The 19,807-nt window shown below is 40.9% G+C and overlaps 1 protein-coding gene across 2 annotated transcripts in view; it reads right to left on the reverse strand.

The window, feature by feature from the left end:
- ncln (nicalin) overlaps window positions 1–19,807 on the reverse strand; it is a 51,548-nt gene that overhangs the window by 14,870 nt on the left and 16,871 nt on the right. For both annotated transcript variants that reach the window (XM_063032212.1, XM_063032211.1), the window contains exons 4-8: window positions 12,916–13,010; window positions 9,987–10,067; window positions 7,071–7,174; window positions 3,037–3,125; window positions 645–787 (exon numbers count right to left, since the gene is read on the reverse strand). In XM_063032212.1, coding sequence (XP_062888282.1) covers window positions 645–787; window positions 3,037–3,125; window positions 7,071–7,174; window positions 9,987–10,067; window positions 12,916–13,010 — 512 coding nt within the window. The remainder of the gene's footprint in view (window positions 1–644; window positions 788–3,036; window positions 3,126–7,070; window positions 7,175–9,986; window positions 10,068–12,915; window positions 13,011–19,807) is intronic.

Genomic DNA, 19,807 nt, shown 5'->3' on the forward strand with positions numbered 1-19,807 from the left:
TCATCCTATTCTCACTCTGATCCATCCTTTTAAGGTCTTCTGAACTGTTTCAACAAATTCCAACACAAGCATGATTAACAGCACCTCACCTACTTTCTGGTTCACTGCAGCCTTTGTGACTCAATATCAAATTAAACTATTTCAGTTAACTGTCTTTGTTGTTTCAGAACTGGCCAGTTTTTCTACAAAGTTATCCCTTTGTAACATTATCCCAGGTTTCCTCTGTCTACAGATAATACTTAAATCTGCTGGGCATTTTAAATATTTTCTTTTTGGGTTTGATATCTGAAACAGTTTTGACCTACATTTGGCTACTTCTATGTTCCTCTGTTTTCACTCTTGCTAACTTTTTCATTAATCTATCAACTAGATGGCATTATAAATAGTGCATCACCATGACAATTCTGGCAGCCGATCAGATACTCTCTTTGTCCCACCCATCTCTCTCTAACCTATAATCAACTCACTTTATCACTTTTCCAGTTCTAGCAAAGAATGTTCAATCTGAAATGTTAGCTCCACTTTCTTTCGATAGATCTGTCAAGTGTTTCCAGCATTTTTAATTTGATCTTCTGCTACGTGTTACAATTTGTTAGAACTTCAAATTCTCTGGGAACCTTGACAATGAGGTAATATGTACTTACTGTTTCTAGCTCCTTCAAGAATGCATGTTGGGGCGTGGCTTCTTTAGGTGGCTTTGAAACATGGAGATAGAGGCTATCATCGCTGCCACCCAATGTATCAAGGCACAAGACAAAAGCAACATTATCCTGAAGAAGGCTCGAATCTGGAAAACATGGTGCCCAATCACAAGTTTACAGCCAAATTTAAATACCGGTAAACACCTTTATCGTCTCCCAAAAGGCAAATCCAAGTCATTTTAACTGGTACCTGGTATCACATAATTGTACAATGCAGAAAACATTGGGTTAGGTCCCCAGGTGTGCTTACAGACATTTTTAATCTCTCCCTCTCCCAGTGTAGAGTGTCCTCCTGCTTCAAAACATCCACCATTGTTCCTGTACCTAAAAAGACTAAGGTAATATGTCTGAACGACTGGTGTCCTGTCGCACTCACCTCAATAATAAGCAAATGCTTTGAGAGGCTGGTCAAGGACTACATTTGCAGCTTGCTATCACCCACACTGGACCCCCTACAATTCGCCTACCAACACAATTGATCGACAGATCACGCAATAGCCACAGGTCTACACAACGTCCTTACATATCTGGAGCTTATGTGAGAATGCTGTTCTTGGATTACAGTTCAGCATTCAACACTATAATTCGCTCCAGGCTCATTAAGCTCAGAGACCTCAGCCTTCACCTTGCCTTGTGTAGCTGGATCCTAGACTGCCTGTCAGATCACTGGCAGATGGTAAGAGTGGGCTCCCTCACCTCTGCCCCTCAACACAGGTGCCCCTCAGGGCTGTGTACTAAGCTCCCTCCTTTACTCTCTGTACACCCATGATTGTGTCGCCACCCACAAGTCCAATCTGCTAATTAAATTTACTGACAACACTACACTGATTGGTCTAATATCAAATAATGAGGCAGCCTACAGAGAGGAAGTCATCACCCTGACACGGTGGTGTCAAGAAAACAAACTCTCCCTCAATATCGCAAAAACAAAGGAGCTGGTTGTGGATTACAGGAGGAATGGAAACAGACTAGGTCCTATTCACATCTATGGATCTGGGGTTGAGAAGGTGAACAGCTTTAAGTTCCTCGGCATAAACATCACCGAGGATCTCATGTGGTCACGTGGTCTGTACATACTGGATGTATGGTGAAAAAGGCACAACAGCACCTCTATCACCTCAGATGGCTGAAGAAGTTTGGTGTGGGCCCCCAAATCCTAAGAACTTTCTACAGGGGGCACAACTGAGAGCATCCTAACTGGCTGCATCACTGCCTGGCGTGGGAACAGTACCTTCCTCAATCGCAAGACTCTGCAGAGAGTGGTGTGGACAGCCCAGTGCATCTGTAGATGTGAACTTCCCAACTATTCAGGACATTTACAAAGACAGGTATGTAAAAAGGGCCCAAAGGATCATTGGGGACCCAAATCACCCCAACCACAAACCGTTCCAGCTGCTACCATCCAGGAAACGGTACCGCAGCACAAAAGCCAGGACCAACAGACAGTTTCTTCCACCAGGCCACCAGACTGCTTATCTCATGCTGACACAAATGTATTTCTATGTTATACTGACTATCCTGTCGTACGTACTATTTATTATAAATTACTATAAATTGCACATTGCACATTTGGACAGAGACATAACATAAAGATTTTTACTCCTTGTGTGTATGAAGGATGTAAGTAATGAAGTCAGTTCAGTGGGTTTATGTAATCATTTTTCATCTAACCCCATTTTACATCTTATTCGAGTTTTTTTTAAAACTTCTTCAAGACACCCACGCTGCCTACCTCAAACTCCCCATGAGGATTGAACCCCACTTTCTCAGTACATCTGAAAAGTTTCTCAAGGAATTTTCTTTTTTTAAATATGGGGCTTTATTGCAAGTCCACATCATAAAAGGCACAACTATTTGCATTATTTAAATGACAGCCTGCATCACTAGCAGAATTAACAGGGTTCTGTTATAAGCAATGGAATTTGTTGATTACAGTATGCAAACCTCCCACATCCTTACCAATGCAGGAAGGTACTGACAGCTCAATTTAAAAAAATTCAATCCAAGCAATTCTCAGTTTGATATGAGATCACAACTAACCACAAGAAACTCAACAACACTTTGTAGTTATATAGTTTCTTTACAGCAGCTGAATGCCCCAAGGTCTATAATGTTGAACATCAGTTTATGGCCAAAACAACCCATGTTATAAGCAGCAATAGTGTTGATTGCAAACTGTTTGTAGTATTTGTTAGATTTAAGTGTGGATAACTAGTATGAGAAGGATTGTAATTTCACCTCTGAAACACAAACTCCATTTTCAGCGGGATTTGCAGCTTTTCTGGAGAACATTGACACCCCGCACAATTCACAAACGTACAGCCTTACACTTTACCTGTATGATCTAGGTTATCCTCCAGCCAGCGTTTTGTGCCCTGATAATTGAATTTTCCACCACCCGATACAAAGAACATTATATTATACCTATATTGAAGAGAAAGTAATATTTTAGCAAATATTTCACCAAATCACATTTATAAATACCCAAATGCTTGACCAAGAATAGAAATAAAAATTTTATCATAAATTCTATTTCCAGAAGTCCAAACGTTCTCTTAATGTTTTGCTGATGGACTGAAATTCAGCTCTATCTTCGTTCCCATCCCTTAATGGAAACAGCAAACAACACTTGTGTGCCTATTCACTTGTGGGCCAACAACATGATATTCTCTATAACCACGCATTGACAAAGAGAACATGATGCCAATTAGATATTTTCTTAGCATAAATGAATAGTAGAAGCATAAACCTACTCAGTAACTTGGTAACCGCAAGACCTAAGTGCTAATATAGCCCTACTACTGTCATGGATAAGATCAGCTCTGAATGGGAAGCAAAACACACAAAATGCCGGAGGAACCTAGCACATCAAGCAGCATCTATGGAAATAAATAAACAGTCGACATTTCGGCCCGAGACCCTTCTTCAGAACTGGAAAGGAAGGGGGAAGACATACGAATAAAAAGGTGTGTGAAGTCTAATCAGAGCAGCTGAATGTGGACAAAGGAAGCTTCAGGTAAAGATCTGCTAAACCTGAGACCATTCTCAAACAAGCAGTTATTTGTTATGCAAAGGGCATGGGCTCTGAGTTGATTCTTGACTCTGGAACAATCTAATCAGAGCAATAAATCTGAGACCATTCTCAGAGGAGTAGCTACTTGTTATGTAAAATGCCAGACCTACCATAGAAGCAATCTAATCTCGTTAGACTCTGTCTGGGTTGCCTCATTTAACTGATTTGGACCAATCTGAGTGTAAAAACACAATTATCAAACTGAACCATGAAACAATGTTGGTTGAAGCCCAGTACAATGACCAGTAAGAAGGTGACCCAGGTAGGTCAGGTGACCTTGAGCCAATGGGATGGAGATCCAATACCTTTTCTCTTTATTGACTGTTCATGGAATGTCAGAGAATTCTAGTAGGATGCACACAGGGAGATACTTTATGAACCTACATGCTTTTTAGTTGAAACGATAAAAGTTACTTGTTAACAGTAGCCTAACATCCAAGGATACACCTTGTATCGAAAGGACCGGCAATTATGCGGAGGAGCTGGTGTTGCTCCGCTGGTAAAAAAAATGAAATCAAATCCTTAGAAAGAGGAGACACAGGACTGGAAGATGTAGAATCCTTGTGGGTAGAGTTAAGAAAATGCAAGGGTAAAAAAAACCCCAACGGGAGTCTTATACGGGTCTCTGAACAGCAGCCGGGATGTGGGGTACAAACTTCAACAGGAAACAGAAAAGGCATGAAAAAAGGGCAATATTATGATAGTCATAGGGTATTTCAATATGCAGGTAGATTGGGAAAATCAGGTTGGTGCTGGATCCCAAAAGAGGGAATTTGTAGAATGCCTATGAGATGGCTTTTTAGAGCAGCTTTTAGTTCAGCCTACTAGGGGAAATGTAATTCTGGATTGGATGTTGTGTAATGAACTAAATTTGATTAGGGAGCTTAAGGTAAAGGACCCTTAGGTCGCAGTGATCATAATAAATAGAATTCACCCTGCAGCTTGAGGGGGAAAATCAGATGTATCAGTATTGCAGAGGAGTAAAGGGAATTACAGAGACACGAGAGAGAAGCTGGCCACAATTGATTGTAAGGGGACACTAGCAGGGATAATGGCAGAACAAAACGGCTGCAATTTCTGGGGGCAATTTGGAAGGTGTAGGATAAGATACATCCCAAAGAGGAAGAAGTATTCTCAAGGGAGGATGAGGCAACCGTGGCTGACAAGGGAAGTCAAAGACAGCATAAAACCAAAGGAGAGGGCATTACAATATAGCAAAATTTTTGGGAAGTTAGTGGATTGGGAATCTTTTAAAAATCAGCAGGTGGCAGCAGGAAAAAAAATATAAGGAGAGGGAAAAAAATGAAATACAAAGGGAAGCGTGCCAATAATATAAAAGAGGACATCAAAAGATTTTTCAAATATATAAAGAGGAGCGTGGATATCGGACTGCTGGAAATTGATACTGGAGAGGTAATGATGGAAAACAAAGAAATGGTGGAGAAACTTGATAAATATTTTGTGTCAGTTTTCGCTATGGAAGACACTAGCAGTATGCCAGAAATTTGAGTGTGTCAGGGAGCAGAAATGGATGTTTTTGTTATTACTCAGGAGAAGATGCTTGGGAAGATGAAAGGCCTGAAGATAGATAAATCACATGGACCAGCTGAACTACACCTCAGGGTTCTGAAAGAGATAGTGGAGGCATTTGTAATGATCTTTCAAGAATCACTAGATTCTAAGATGGTTCTGGAGGACTGGAAATTTGCAATGTCACTCCACTCTAAGAAGGGAGAGAGGCAGAAGAGAGGAATTTATAGGCCAGTTAGCCTGACATCAGTGATTGGGAAAATGTTAACGACTCCATTATTAAGGATGAAATTTCAGGGTACTTTGGAGGCACGTAACAAAATAGGCAAAAATCAGTATAGTTTCCCTAGGGAGAAATCTATCCCAAAAAACTCTGTTGGAATTCTTTGAGGAAACAACAGGCAGGATAGACAAAGGAGAACCAGTGGATGTTATTTACTTGGATTTTCAGAAGGCCTTTGAAAGGTGCCGCAAAGGAGCTGCTTAACAAGATCAGAGCCCTTACAGCCCATGGTATTACAGCATAGATAGAAGACTGGCTGACTGGCAGGAGGCAAAGAGTGAGAATAAAGGAGGCCTTTCCTGGTTGGCTGCGAATGACTAGTGGTGTTCCGCAAGGGTTGGTGTTAGAACTGCTTCTTTTCATGTTTTCGGTGAATGATTTGGATGACGGAATTGACAACTTTTTGGTCAAGTTTGCAGACAACACGAAAATAGGTGGAAGGGAAAGTAGTGTTGAGGAAGCAGGAGTTGTGCAGAAGGACTTAGATTGGGAGAATGGATAAAGAAGTGGCAGACGAATATAGTGCAGGGAAGTATAAAGTCATGCACTTTGGTAGAAGGAATAAAGGTGTATATTATTTTCTAAACATGAAGAAAATATAAAAATCAGAGGTGCAAAGGGATTTGGGATTCCCTAAAGGTTAACTTGCAAGTTTAGTCGGTTGTAAGGAAGGCAAATGAAATATTAGCATTCATTCCGAGAGGACTAGAGTACAAGAGCAAGGATGGAATGCTGAAGCTTTACAAGGCATTGGTCAGACCACACTCGGGAATATTGGAAGCAGTTTTCCGCCCCTTATCTAAGAAAAGACATGCTGGTATTGGAGAGGGTCTGGAGGTTCATGAGGAAGATTTCAGGAATGTTTAAGTGTGAGCACATCAGGAGCTTTTGATGGCTCTGGGCCTGTACTTGCTGGAGTTTGGAAGAATGGGGGGGGAGGGAATCTCATTGAAATCAAATATTGAAATGTCTGGATAGAGTGGATGTAGGGCATATGTTTCCTAAAGTGGGCGAGTCTATAGCTAGAGGGCTTCAGATTAGAGGGGCATCCAGTCAGGACAGAGGTGAGGATAGTCAAAGGATAGTGAATCTGTGGAACTCATTGCCACAGGCAGCTGTGGAGGCCAAGTCACTGAGTATATTTAAAGCAGAGGTTGACAGGTTCTTGTTAGTCAGAATGTTAAAGGATACAGGGAGAAGGCAGGATAAAAGTATTGAGAAGTACTGTATATAAAAAAAAAATCAGCCATGTTGGAATGGCTGAGCAGTCTTGATGGGCCAAATGGTCTAATCCTGCTCCTATGTTTTATGGTCTATACAGTAATTAATTTAAATAAATTGTACTTGGGTGGAGTAGAAGTAAAAAGAAAACCTGTCAGTTTTTGATTTCCATTCAGCTGAACATGACAAATTAATATAAATTGAGAACATAAATGAGTCAAAAATTTTAAAAAGTTAATTCTGTTGACATTTTTGCACTTACCCAGCATGTGTCCTCTTGTAAGTATAGAGTTTGGAAAATAGCCTAGCCAGTTCCAGTAAAGCTGCAACACCACTACCATTGGAATCAGCACCATAAGACAACCACTGTTAGGGTTAGAGCAAGGGATGGAGAAGAATGCAAAAAATAAATTCCATACCCTAGTTTTAAGATATACTGTAAAAAGCGAGAACAACAAATCCCAACCCCATCTACCCAATGACCCAACTTATCCAGTCTGGGTGTTAACTTGCCCTTAGGACGCCTCAATGCTAATGATTTAAATATCCTGAGTGATACATTGTTCTTATGTGTTATTAATTTTTGTCTGAGTAATAATTTACTCAGGCTGTCCACATGGAATAGAGTTGACTAAGGCTGAGACACACAGTGAAATTCAGTAGCTCTTTTCAATATACAATTGTCCTGCACATCTGATTTAGTATTTTGGCATTATCAGGCTTGCTGATTGAACAGATTCATTAATATTCACTTATACTGCAGTTTGCAGAGGCCTCCTCTAACTCTGACCCTGAGAATATTCTGTTAGTACAGTTATACTAATACAATTAGCATGTGTGAGAAGGTAGTCAATATTCCTACTGAAGTCCTGATGAAAAGCCTTGGCCTGAAAACTCAACCGTTTATTCATTTCCATAGATGCTGCCAGATCCGCCAAGTTCCTGAAACATATTGTGTGTGTTACACTGGATTCACAGCATCTGCAGAAACTGTTGTGTTTACTCAGAATTCCTGACTAATTTTACTTAATAGTTTATGCAGACAGTCTTAGGTGCAGTCTGCAGAAGTGACATGTCACTGATTCTCATTCCTATTCCCATTCTGTCTTCTTCCACTGCTCTAATGAAGCCCACTATCAGATTAAGGCATAGCATCTCACTTCCTGACCGGGCACATTTTAGTTCTCAGTGAACTTAACACGTCAGATATCGGACATCCCAGTCTGCATCAGAAATGGTTAGTTTTCATGAAAATTCATCAACCTGTACCATTCACCACCTTGAATCACTCTACAGATACTACCTGACCTGTTGAATGGTTCTAGCATTCTATTTAATTTCAGATTTTGTTTCCCTTCTCCTCTGTTTTCATTTAGATTCTGTTTAAATTCCCTGCAGACAGATCAGCTTTGGTGGTTGTGATTGAGATAGCAAAGTTCACAAGCAACACTGTGGCCTAGCGGTTAGTGTAATGCTTTACATCACCAGTGATTAGGGTTCAGCTCCTGCCACTGCCTGTCAGGAATCTGTTTGTTTGTGACATTGTGGGTTTCCCCAGATGCTCTGGTTTCCTCCCAAATTCAAAGGTGTACGGATTAGAGTTAGTAAATTGTGGTCATGCTATGTTGGTGCTGTAAGCATGGCAACACTTGCAGGCTGCACCCCCCCCCCTCCAAAAGCATGCCTTCAGACTGTGTTGGTCACTTACACTAATGACACATTTCACTGTACGTTTCGACGTACATGTGACAAACTAATCTTTAATTCTTAAAACAACACACATCAAAGTTGCTGGTGAACGCAGCAGGCCAGGCAGCATCTCTAGGAAGAGGTACAGGCAACGCTTCGGGCTGAGACCCTTCATCAGGACTAACTGAAAGAGCAAGTAAGAGATTTGAAAGTGGGAGGGAGAGGGTTTCTTAGCTATCTTAGTCATTACCACTACCTGGGTCTCTCTGTCTCGACCTTCTCATAGAAATTGCCTGTGTTTTCTTTCTTTCTAGGCAACATGAAATGTTTCATTTCTAACTTTTTCCACTACTAATTCTGATAAAAAGCCATTGATCTGAAATATTGTTTATCTCTCTACAAATGATGCATAACCTATTGTGAACTTCAACATTTTTCATTTTTATTTCAAAATTTTAGCCCCCATAGTTCATTGTTTTTCTGTTTTAGGAACTACTTATTTATTTACATACCGCATGGAGTAGGGCCTTCCAATCCTTTGAACTGTGCCACCCAGTAATCCTGGGATTTAATCCTGGCCTAATCATGGGACAATTTACAATGACCAATTAACCTACCAACCGGTACGTCTCTGGAATGCGGGAGAAATCCGGAGAGCCCAGAAGAAACCCATGCGTTCACAGGGAGAACATACAGACTCCTTACAGGCAACGATGGGAACTGTACCTCGGACGCTGGTACTGTAAAGCGTTGTGCTAACCACTATGCTAAAATGCTACCCCTTGTTTGAAGTGATCCACAATTAGACATGATTATATACAATACAGTTTAAACAGTAGAAATGCTCATCCTTCCCATGACTGAGAAGCTCAGCTGATTAAGCAATATACTTATTATAGAAGCAAAAGCTTAAAATAACAAGCAACATAGTAATGTCCAAGTCATGAGAGATAAAAAGCTAATGTTTTTTTTAAGCTCTCCACATGCTCTGCAGAGCTATTATACCTTGCTGGGTAATGGTTCTGTAGCAAATGTCTGGAAGTTTTCACATACAGATCTAGACTAACTGTCAACATGGTATTTGAGTATAGGAAAACATATAATTAAGTGCAAATGCAATCACGTTCATGTATTTTTCTGCCAATACATAATTTGGGACTGAAACAAACCTTAATCCCTCAACCCAAGATAATTAATGCCAGTTTAGTCATATTGCTATAGATGCACCAGTTCAGATCACAATCCACGTGACATGGCTTAATACTACAACATTTAGTTCCATTATCTGCCAGAGAGTTGTCTTGATACTCTAGGTACTTACAGTAAAGACCTCAGTGTTGGCTTTTGAATACAGGGTAAAGTTCACATACAATTAACTGTAGACTTCACGGAAACCCTTTTGTCAGTGAAAAGCTTCAGAAAACAGATTTAAAATACACTATTAACAGCAATAATTATCCACTGAAGTGATAAAGAGAGTGGTACTTACAGGAGCCACTCCAAAGGAGTCATAGTGTGCGACAATTACAATAGTGGGAAGGTCCTCTCCACCCAGACCAGTCAATCTGCCCTACATGAAGAACAGAGGTATAGATTATCAGGACATACACTGCTTATAGTTTTAGGAGTTACATTTGTTTAATTAGCTTAAAAAGGAATCACAAAGGGCAGAGCAAAAAAGACTAAAATAAGAGATGCTAAATTAATAACAAACAGCTGTATTTCTGTGAATATATTGTAAATGAGAACATAATTCTGTAACTGTAGAAGTCAAGTAAACATGAAGAAATATGAGCAAATGCCTACAGCATTAGTCAAGTGGAAGCCAACATAAGAAAGTAGAGAGAACCAAAAACAGAAATGTGAGACAATTTCATGCTGCAGTTTTAAAATCATTCAGACTCAGTTCATGCTATGGTATTCGACCCTTACTGTCACTATACATTTATATATCCCAAGTTCACTCAATAATGTTACTCTTTCAGCTGGTGCTACTTTAAAAGCTGCTCAATATCTAGCTCTTCACCACATTTAGCCACTCCTCCTACTCCCTCTGTACTCATCAGGATTTTTCCCTGTTTCAATGGAATTATAACAAAAGCTGGGCAATGTTGCAAGAAAATTAACTATTTTTGATTCTGACTCTCAAGATATTTTAAAAGAAGCACTTCATCTTACTGAAACAAATGTCCCTTCACTACACAGCCAATCTCCTCTCTGACATTTATTTATCCCAATAAATAAAACTAAATATTTACATTCTGATTATTGGACGTGGAAGGGTTGTAGAGAATGAAACCTTCATGTTGCTGATTTAGATTTCAACGTAAAATTTCTGATATTGTCCACCTGTCAGATCTTCCTGTCTTCCGGCAGGTGGTAAGAGTGGGCTCCCTCACCTCTGCCCCTCAACACAGGTTCCTCAGGGCCGTGTCCTAAGCCCTCTCCTTTACCCTCTGTATATCCATGACTGTGTTGCACCCACAGCTCCAATCTGCTAATTAAATTTGCTGACGATACTACATTGATTGGCTTAATCTCAAATAATAACGAGGCAAGCCTACACCCTGACACAGTGATGTCAAGAAAACAACCTCTCACACAATGTTGCAAAAATAAAGCAGCTGGTTGTGGACTACAGGAGGAATGGAGACAGGCTAACTCCTATAGACATAAATGGATCTGGAGTTGAGAGGGTGAACAGCTTTAAGTTCCTTGGCATACACATCACCGAGGATCTCACTTGGTCTGTACATACTGGCTGTGTGGTGAAAAAAGTACAACAGCATCTCTTTCACCTCAGACGGTTGAAGAAGTTTGGTATGGGCCCCCAGATCCTAAGGACTTTCTACAGGGGCACAATTGAGAGCATCCTGATTGGCTGTATCACTGCCTGGTATGGGAACTGTACTTCCCTCAATTGCAGGACTCTGCAGAGAGTGGTGCGGGCAGCCCAGCACATCTGTAGATGTGAACTTCCCACTATTCAGGATGTAAAAAGGGCCTGAGGGATCACTGGGGACCTGAGTCACCCCAATCACAAACTGTTCCAGCTACTAACATCTGGGAAACAGTACCACAGCATAAAAGCCAGGACCAACAGGCTCTGGGACAGCTTCTTCCACCAGGCCATCAGACTGATTAATTCAATTGTATTTCTGTGTTATATTGACTGCCCTGTTGTACGTACTATTTATTATAAATTACTATAAATTGCAAATTGCACATATAGATGCAGATGTAAAGATTTTTACTCATGTATATGAAAGATGTAAGTAATAAAGTCAGTTCAATTCAATCAAGTTTCAGCAATGGTGAGAAAGAGTTGATTCTTTCAGTTAGTCCTGACGAAGGGTCTCGGCCCGAAACGTCAACTGTACCTCTTCTTAGAGATGCTGCCTGACCTGCTGCGTTCACCAGCAACTTTTACGTGTGTGACTTCAGTTCTTTGCAGGAATGGGACCCGTTCTTGGGGTTTCAGGACTGGCTGTTGTTTGGCACACCAAGGGTTCGGCCCGAAAGTCTGGCTCGGATTTGGAAGCCTAAGATCTCGGGGCTCTGGAGACGGGCGGATTGAGGGTCGGGGTCATGGTAGGAGACCTATGTGTTGTCGGGGGAGTCGGAAAATCTACTGCTGTGTGCCCAAAGACCCTGGATCTTTGAGAACAGATGCTTTTTTTTTGCTGGTGGGGGAGGAGGGGATCATTGCTAGCTGCCACTTACGTACGTGAGGGAGGGGAGCTGGGGGGGACTTTGGGGTTTTTACATTTAACTGTCATTCATTCTTTGGGACTCTCCTCTGTTTATTGTGGATGTTTGCAAAGAAAAAGCATTTCAGGATGTACATTGTATACATTTCTCTGACATTAAATTGGACCTTTGAACTTTGCTGTGTTATGATGGAATGCCATTGGTCTGAAATATTAACTGCTTCTCCATAGATCCTGCCTGATTATTTCCAAAACTTGTTTTTATTTAGGATTTCCACCAATTTTAGTATTTTGCTGACCTATCATTAGATTCTTATTGGGCAAGTATATAAAAGGATTAGGGGAACATGTTAAGTAAAATGGAGCTGAAGAAATCAGTCATAACCGAATTTCAATGGCTGGACAGAATGCAGTTCAATCTCCATATTCTTGTGCCTAATAGTTATGGAAGGTGCCATATGTTCAGTGAGGGAAAACATCTTTGAACACCAGCTGAAGTCTGTGATGAGGAAAAATATCCAATTTAAGCCGTAAGAACACAACACTATGGGATTAGATTTCACAGCCTAGCTTTTTGGTCTGTTTTATTTTAAATAACTTCAGACCAGCCAAGTGCTTGGTGATGGTACTATTTGGCAGTATATATTTCACTTGTAGCATCATCACCAATTATTCAGAAATGCAATGAGTAGAGTAATTCCAATTTACCTCAAGGCTGGTTATTGACCAGTCGTTAATGGCTTTGCTCTGGGCTCCACTTGTAACCATCTGAAAGCCATTAGCTGTCGCTGTATGCAAGAGAACTGAGGGAGAAACAAATTGAATTTTATTCATTGTATCACGGTACTGGTAGAGTCAAGAAACACAAAATGCACAGAACAGTAAACCTTCAATATTTCACTTTCTGACTATTCAAAAGTTTCAATGATTCAGCATCTGCTCACAATGTGATGCCTCCCGTGCTCCCCAGAACTTGCTGGCGGCCTAGCTCCTGCACTCCACAGAAATTCACTGGGGTGACTGAAATGTTTATCATACTATTTAAAACAAAGTGCATTGGGATATTATCAAGAATAATATCCAATAGTCTGGAAAATCTGTGAATCCTGATCATGCCAAATTAACCTATTAGTATTAATGCATTATGGGCATAAAATTACTCAAACACTTCAAACTGTGCCACCACTAGCATCTGCAGAATGATGAACACAGCTCAGAATGCCTCAGACAGGAATAAAGTCTGCCAATACAGTGCTTTATTTTAATAAAATGGACAAGTTATGGCAATTTTGGAAGCAATTTATCCCAGGGGACAGGACATATAAGTATTTGTATAGGAGGGTCTGATAAGGGATAGTCAACATTGTTTTGTGTGTGACTAATCTTAACAGTTTTTCCAGGAGGTTACCAGGAAAGTCGATGAAGAAAAGGCAGTGGACATTGTCTACGTGAACTTTAGTAAGGCCTCTGACGAAATCCCACATGGGTGGCTGGTCCAAAAGGATCAGTCGCTTGGCATTCTGGATGAAGTAGTAAACTGGATTCAATATTGGCTCCGTGGGAGAAGCCAGAGGGTGGTTGTAGATGGTTGCTTATCTGACTAGAAGCCTGTGGCTAGTGGTGTGTTGCAGGGATCAATGCTGGTCTGATGTTGTTTCTTATCTATATTATGGTTGTGGATGATAATGTTATAAACTGGATCAACAAATCTGCAGATGACACCAAGGCTGGGGGCATAGCGGACAGCAAGGAAGGCTATCAAAGCTTGCAGCGTAATCTGGACTAGCTGGAAACAACATGCTGAAAAATGGCAGATGGAATTCAATGCAGACAAGTGTGAGGTGTTGCTCTTTGGAAGGACAAACCAGGGTAGGGTTTACACAGTGAATGATAGGGCACTGAGGAGTGTGGTAGAACAAAGGGACCTGGGAATACAGGTCCATAATCCCTTGAAAGCAACATTACAGGTAGATAGGCTAGTGAAGAGAGTTTTTGGCACATGGCATTCAAATATCGAAGTATTGAGTACAGGGGTTGAGATGTTATGTTGAGGTTGTTGAGGCTGAATTTGGAGTATTGTGTATAGTTCTGGTCACCTACTTACAGGAAAGATGTCAATAAGATTGAAAGAGTACAGAGAAAATTTACTGGGATGTGCTGAGACCTGAGGATCTGAGTTATAGGGAAAGGTATAATAGGTTAGGACTTTATTCCCTGGAATTTAAGAGAATAAGAGGGGATTTGATAGAGGCATACAACTTGATGAAGGGTATAGATAGGGTAAATGCAAGCAGGCTTTTCCCACTAATGTTGGGTGAGACTAGAACTGGTGGTCATAGGTTAAAGGGTGAAAAGTGAAGTATTTTAGACGGGACTTCTTCACTCAGAGGGAATGAGCTGCCACCAGAAGTAGCGGATGCAGGTTTCATTGCAACATTGAAGAAGAATTTGGATAAGCACATGGATAAGAGGGATATGGAGGACTATGGTCCAGGTGCAGACTATGCAGAATAACAGTTCAGCATGAACTAGATGGGCCAAAGGGCTTGCTTCTGTGCTTTAGTGCTCTATGACTCTAATTTATGCACGTTACAAACAATTGATATTATGGATTGCTATTAAAACCAAAATCACATCTAAGTATTCAGAATCCTATGAGCACCTAAAAGGTGGTACAGATTAATGTTTCAAGTAGAAATTAGTCCAACTTTGCAGCTACTTTCAGTCACTGCGAGAATTGGTTGACTATTGCCGGAAGCTTCTGATTTTATTTCAGGGTATTTTCTGCAGTCTTAGATGAACAGCTTGATGTGAAAAGCTGGTAAAGGCATGGCTCTGTGTATATAACTGATTAAGATAACAACATCATGTTCAATTCCGCTTTATGCCATTTTCAGTAACCTTGGCTGGCAAAAAAAAAGGAATTTACTTTGGGTGTAAAAAAGCGTGAAACAAAAGATCCTTGTGACTGACTGCCATCCAATGAACACTGCTATGCCTATGTGGACAGTGGACACAGAAAAAGAGTAGAATCGGCTATGGGCATTCCACAGTCAAATGTGAGACACCAGAACTCGTTATCTGTGAATTGTACCAAGATACAAAACAAAGCTTCTAGGAGAAAAGGAGAATGACAGCATGGCATTTTCACTAGATATGTACTTGATACATGTTTGCCCTTTTTAGGGTCATAGACCACTACGGCACAGAAATAGATCTTTTGGCCCATCTAGACAGTGCTGAACTGTTTTCTGCCTAATATTATCGACTTGCACCTGGACCATACCCCTCCAATCCATGTACATTTCCAAGCTTCTCTTAAATGTTGCAATCGAACCCGCAGCCACTACTTCCACTGGCAACTCGTTCTACACTTGCATCACCCTGAGTGAAGAAGTTCCCCTCCGGTTCCCCTTAAATTCTCTTTTGATAGTACTATACACAGCTCACAATGTTGTGTTGAACTAATTACATCATGATACTTTCTCTATGCACATGGTCCAAACCCCTCCATCTTAGGCATATTCAAGTTCCTATCTAGGAGCCCCTTACCACCACTAACTCTGGCAGTACAGACCAGGGATGATTTTACTCTATGTTAATAAAAATCTTGCCTGTATACTCTTTTGAGCTCCATCACTTCACCTAAAATGCATGTTTTCTGGTATGAGATATTTTGACCATGGAAAAAAAGGAGCTGGCTGTCTATAGGCTGGCATGCCTATGCTTCTCTTAAGAATACCAGCTGCCATTAGATCTCCCCCTTAGTCTCTGCCACTTAAACCACAGTTTAATCTAATCTACTCCTTACAGCACACGACCTCTAACACAGGCACTATTTTGGTCAACCTTTACTGAACCCTCTCCACTGCCTCCAAATCCTTCTTACAATGGGGAGGTCAGAATGCAGAGTAACCAGAGTTCTATACAGCTGCAACACAACTCCTTGATTCTTGAACTCAGAGCTTTGCTTAATAAAGGCAAACATGCTGTATACTTCCTCTATTACCCTGTTGAATTGTACAGCCACTTTCAGCAAGCTATGAACTTGAACTTCAAGAACCCTCTGAGCATCAATGTTGCTAAAGGTCCTGCCACTAACTGTGCACTTTCCTATTACATTTGATCTCCCAAAGTGCAACACCTCACCAGGATTAGACTCCTTCTGTGACCTCACTGTCTATATCTGCAACTCATCCATATCCTGCTGTACCTTTTGCAAATTGACAGAGTCACACCCACGAGGACATACGATGATTTGCCAAAAATTATTTTACATAGAAATTCATGACTCAGGCAGAATTATATCTAAAATGGTTACCAGTAAAGAAGGAAGACCTAACCCGGTAGTCAACAGTACAATTATTGTATGTTAAAATATTAACAGAACTTTTTCCAATTGTGCTGCAGCACATTTTCACTGATTTATTCAACAATTAAAAGTAGTAACATGAACAAAGTAATCATTTGGCATACACTTCAAAGTACCTTTTACTGTTAGCCTTTAAATGATACATTTCCTGTTGTGTTCTTTTCCCTGCAACAGTGCCACGTATTTCATTTAAGTATAATAAACTATCCCCCCAAATTGTACCATATTAATCCCAAACTCAAACAGCTGCATTTTCATCACATTTCCAACACCATCTACTGTCCTTTGTTGCTGGGGTTTCAGAAGAGATGCTATCGAAATGGCAGCGATTGTTATGTTCTACACATTTTTTGTGTCCTTTATACCCTTCCATTCAGGAGCCCTACAATAGACAGTTCAGCTGTCACAAGAACAGCCAAATACATTTGCTTGAACCAGAATTACACAAATAGCAAAAGAACAGTACAATCACAACCTGAATCACTCATTCCTCTTACTACCTCTTGCAAAGTGAAGGGCATAATTGGGTGGAAAGTGAAAATTCTGCCAATCACCAAATTTTACTCCTACCTTAACAGTGTTGTTGGGCTTTTTTTGTTGAAGTTTATATTTTAGGCCATAACATTGCAGTTTTCCCACTTTTAGAAGGCTAGAATAAGGGATATAGCAGCAGTTTAGTATTTACTGGAAGCAAGCATCCTTAAGTGCATGGATAATTAACAAGAAAAAAAACTGTCTATTATCCATATTCAATGTGTGATGAAAAACCAAGTTATCAGAAGATTGATGCTAATGAGAGAGATAAGTGAGACAATGGAGAAACATTCAAAAATGTTAGTGAGAGAGGAGAAAGAGATAACGGAAAGAGACACCAGTCCGAGTATTGACAGACCAATTGCTTTGAACCTGAACTGTTTTGAAGTTTGATGGACAGGCGATACCCCAGCAGGGGGATAAAAAGAACAGGTTCGCTAAGGCAAGACACACCACGAGATCACGAGATAACGAGACCCTGGAAAAGCGGTGTGCCCCCACAAGTTGGTGAGAGCTTGGAGGTCTGGTCGTGGGAACCGACCATAGACGCACAGGGTGAAAAGGTATGATCGGCGGTAACCTGGTGTGTTTGTCCGCCCTTGCCTGGGTGTCGGGTTCACCGCGGAAGAACGGTCGTATCCGGAACGGAGGGGTCACAGTCGGTGACCACAGAAGACATAAAAGGGTTCGCCCGAAAGCTAACTGCAAAGAACAAAGGTCTGTTTGAATCAGAATTTGCATATCTCCCTCTCTCTCTCTCCAACAGCGATTACCGCGAACTGTACTAAGCTGAACTGAACTCTGCGTCACTTGAGACTGACCATTTTACCCCTAGGCTGCGATAGAGCTTGTTTGATTCCTATTACCCTAGTTCTGTGTACATGTGTGTTTTATCATTGCTAACCTGTTGCATTTATATCCTTACGATTAGAGTACTGTGTTACTTATGTCTTTAATAAAACTTTCTTAGTTCCAGTAATCCAGACTCCAACTAAGTGGTCCACTTCTGCTGGTTTGGCCACCCAGTTATGGGGTACGTAACAAATGTTAATGATAATACTGAGCACATCATTCTTAGAGTGCAGTAAGATGGACTGAAGACTTTAGTCAGCAAGGTTATATTTTCAGTTTTACAATTTGCTTAATTTAGTTTTAAATTCTTAACTTTGTGGTTTTAAAATGGAGTGGAAGGTAAGAAAATCTCCCACCGACCTATGAACAATTAAGAGCAGAAGTGAACCCACAAAAAGCATCCAGCCTAGATGGGGTACCTGGCCAATTATTAAAGACCTGTGCTGATCAGCTGGCTGGACTGTTCACTGAGATCTTTAATCCCTCACTTTGGCAGTGTGTGGTACCTACCTGTTTCAAGGAGGCTTCAATTATATCCGAGAAGAACATAGTGACCAGTCTCAATGGCTATTGCTCAGTAGCAGTTACAGCCAAAATGATGAAGTGCTTTGAGAGGTTAGTGATGAAACTTCTGCCTGAGAAGCAACTTAGATCCATTCCAATTGGCCTACGCAGCAACAGGTCCACAGTAGACGTCATCTCATTGGCTCTTCTTTCAACCCTGGATCACCTGGACAGCAAAGAGCTCAGCATTCAAGGCCATCATCCCTTCAAGACTCATCAATAAGTTCCAAGACCTTGGCCTCAATACATCCTTGTGCAACTGGATTCTCGATTTCCTCTGTTGTAGACCACAGTCGGTTCAGATTGGCAACAAAATCTCCTCCACAATCACCATCAGCACAGGTGCTTAGTCCCCTATTTCACCCACTTTACACTTATGACTGTGTGGCTATGCACAGCACCAATGCCATACTCAAGTTTGCTGATGACACCACTGTCATAGGTCGAATCAATGGCGGTGATGAGTCAGCATTTAGGAGGGAGATTGTAAAATCTAGCTGAGTGGTATCATAACAACCACCTCTTACTCAATATCAGCAAGACCAAGTAGCCAATTATAGACTTCAGGAGGAGGAAACTTGAGGTCCATGAGCCAGTCCTCAACGGAGGATCAGAGGTAGAGATGGTTAGCAATTTTAAAATCTTCGGTGTTCTATAGATGCACTGTGGAGAGTGAATTGACTGACTGCATCACAGCCAGGTATGGAAACACCAATGCCCTTGCAAAAAAAATCCTATAAAAAGTAATGGTCTAGTCCATCACGGGTAGAGTCCTCCCAACCTCTCAGCACATCAATATGAAATGCTGTTGCAGGAAAGCAGCATCTATCAAGAGGGACCCCCACCACCCAGGACGTGCTGCCATCAGGCAGAAGGTACAGGAGCCTCAGGACTCATACCACGTCCAGGAACAGTTACCACCCCTCACCCATCAGGCTCTGGAACCAAATGGGAAAACTTCCCCCAACTTCAACTGCCCCATCGTTGAAATGTTCCCCACAATCAATGGACTCACTTTCAAGGACTCATCTCATTGCTTATTTATTTATTATTATTATTATTTCTTCTTTTTGTATTTGCCCAGTTTGTTGTCTTCTACACTCAGGTTGAATGGCCTAGTTCGGTGGTCTGTCATTGATTCTGCCATGGTTATTATTCTGTAAATTTATTGAATATGCCCACAAGAAAATGAATTTCAGGGTTGTATGTAGTGACATATATATATACATACACACACACACACACACACTTTGATAACAAATTTACTTTGAACTTTGA

Source organism: Mobula hypostoma, chromosome 24 (genome assembly GCF_963921235.1).
Source record: "Mobula hypostoma chromosome 24, sMobHyp1.1, whole genome shotgun sequence".
Lineage (NCBI taxonomy): Eukaryota > Metazoa > Chordata > Chondrichthyes > Myliobatiformes > Myliobatidae > Mobula > Mobula hypostoma.